This window comes from Penaeus monodon, chromosome 31 (assembly GCF_015228065.2).
Source record: "Penaeus monodon isolate SGIC_2016 chromosome 31, NSTDA_Pmon_1, whole genome shotgun sequence".
Lineage (NCBI taxonomy): Eukaryota > Metazoa > Arthropoda > Malacostraca > Decapoda > Penaeidae > Penaeus > Penaeus monodon.
In genome coordinates, this window is record NC_051416.1 from 30,569,112 (window position 1) to 30,570,618 (window position 1,507).

Here is a 1,507-nt window from a genome sequence, read left to right on the forward strand (position 1 = left end):
CGCTAGGCCCTTTCCTGTCAATTTCTTTCAGCGACTCGCCAAGGTTTTCGATACACGCAACATCACGCGCGCCAGAGAACCAACCATTAATTTCTATCCGTTATTGTCCTTCGGAGTTGCACCTCAAGTTAACCTAGATCGATTACCCACGGCAAATCTGGAAATTTACGGAGAAGATTGTCAGAAGAGGTAGATTAGTGGGTTCGCAGGCGTGTGTCGAGTGCGCGTGTCAGCCTGGTCCGTCAGACAGCTGTTAAATGGAATCGGCGGGAGAAGTGTCGCTGTGGCGCTGCCCCGTCTTTGTTGCGCAGTCTGTTGTTAAAACATCTTTAAGCACTCGTGTTCAGGGAGCCTTTCGAGCAGAAGCACATCATGATCAATAAATACCGCATAAGCCCACCTTTCATCTGTCTTCATCAAATGCGCATGTATAATATGTCTTTCTTGTGAGAATAATGACTGCCTTTCTTTCGCAGGAACAAATCGAGATTATCTTTATGGTAATATTTACGGTAGAATGTTTTATGAAGATTATAGCCTACGGGTTCGCCCTCCACCAGGGGGCGTATATACGTTCAGTATGGAACTTTCTCGATTTTCTCATCGTCGTCATTGGGTGAGTGACTAAGTCTTTCGAAACATATCATTTTGGTTTCAAAATATGCATAGTATATGAGCTTCGCACGTCAAACTAGTGTCTTAGGCATGATAAAGTATTGCTATCGGCAACGTGTGCGTGCGGCAGTCAATCAAACGACGTCATTTATGTGGTAGAGAACAAATGTTTTGTGCGAACCCAGGTTAAATGAGCCTCCGATTTGCAGTTTGATAAGCGGCGCACTAGACTTCCTCATGCAGGGGGAGGGCGGCGAAGCAAGCTTCGACGTCAAGGCGCTCAGGGCCTTCCGAGTCCTGCGTCCTCTCAGACTTGTGTCAGGAGTCCCAAGTACGTCCTCAGTCCTCGTGTTCTGCGGCGGCCGAGAGCCAAGATCAAACATGAAAGAATTGCCTGCATTGGTTCTGACCTGACAACCTAGAAGTCTTCACTTTATGATAGTTTTCTTGACTCATTGCAAAGACTAATCATTTAGTTCTATTGTTGCACAGGTTGATTTTTGTCATTACTTAACAGCTCTTTTTATCATTTGTAGTATTACTATTTTAACCATCACTGTTGAAATCATGATAATGAATATCACTACTATTATTATCAGTTTTCCTCACTTTCCTTTGCATTCATAAAATAATCTCGTTCCAGGTCTACAGGTGGTGTTGAACTCCATCGTGAAGGCTATGGTGCCGTTGCTCAACATTGCTCTTCTCGTCATGTTTGTCATTATCATTTACGCTATCATCGGTCTGGAGCTTTTCTCCGGCGCGCTTCATTTTACCTGCTATAATAATGAAACAGGTGAGGCAGCAAAGACGAGATGTTGGTGTCATTTCTAGCCTCAAGACACAAAATGTTGGTTCGTGTAACTAGATAAGGATCGCCAGAATGAATAGG

The 1,507-nt window shown here is 44.2% G+C and overlaps 1 protein-coding gene across 1 annotated transcript in view; it reads left to right on the top strand.

Moving 5' to 3' along the window:
- LOC119592950 (muscle calcium channel subunit alpha-1-like) overlaps positions 1–1,507 on the top strand; it is a gene marked incomplete at its 5' end in the record, with an annotated part of 130,968 nt that overhangs the window by 15,402 nt on the left and 114,059 nt on the right. Inside the window, 3 exon segments of the mRNA XM_037941842.1 lie at positions 477–616; positions 825–946; positions 1,259–1,411. Coding sequence (XP_037797770.1) covers positions 477–616; positions 825–946; positions 1,259–1,411 — 415 coding nt within the window.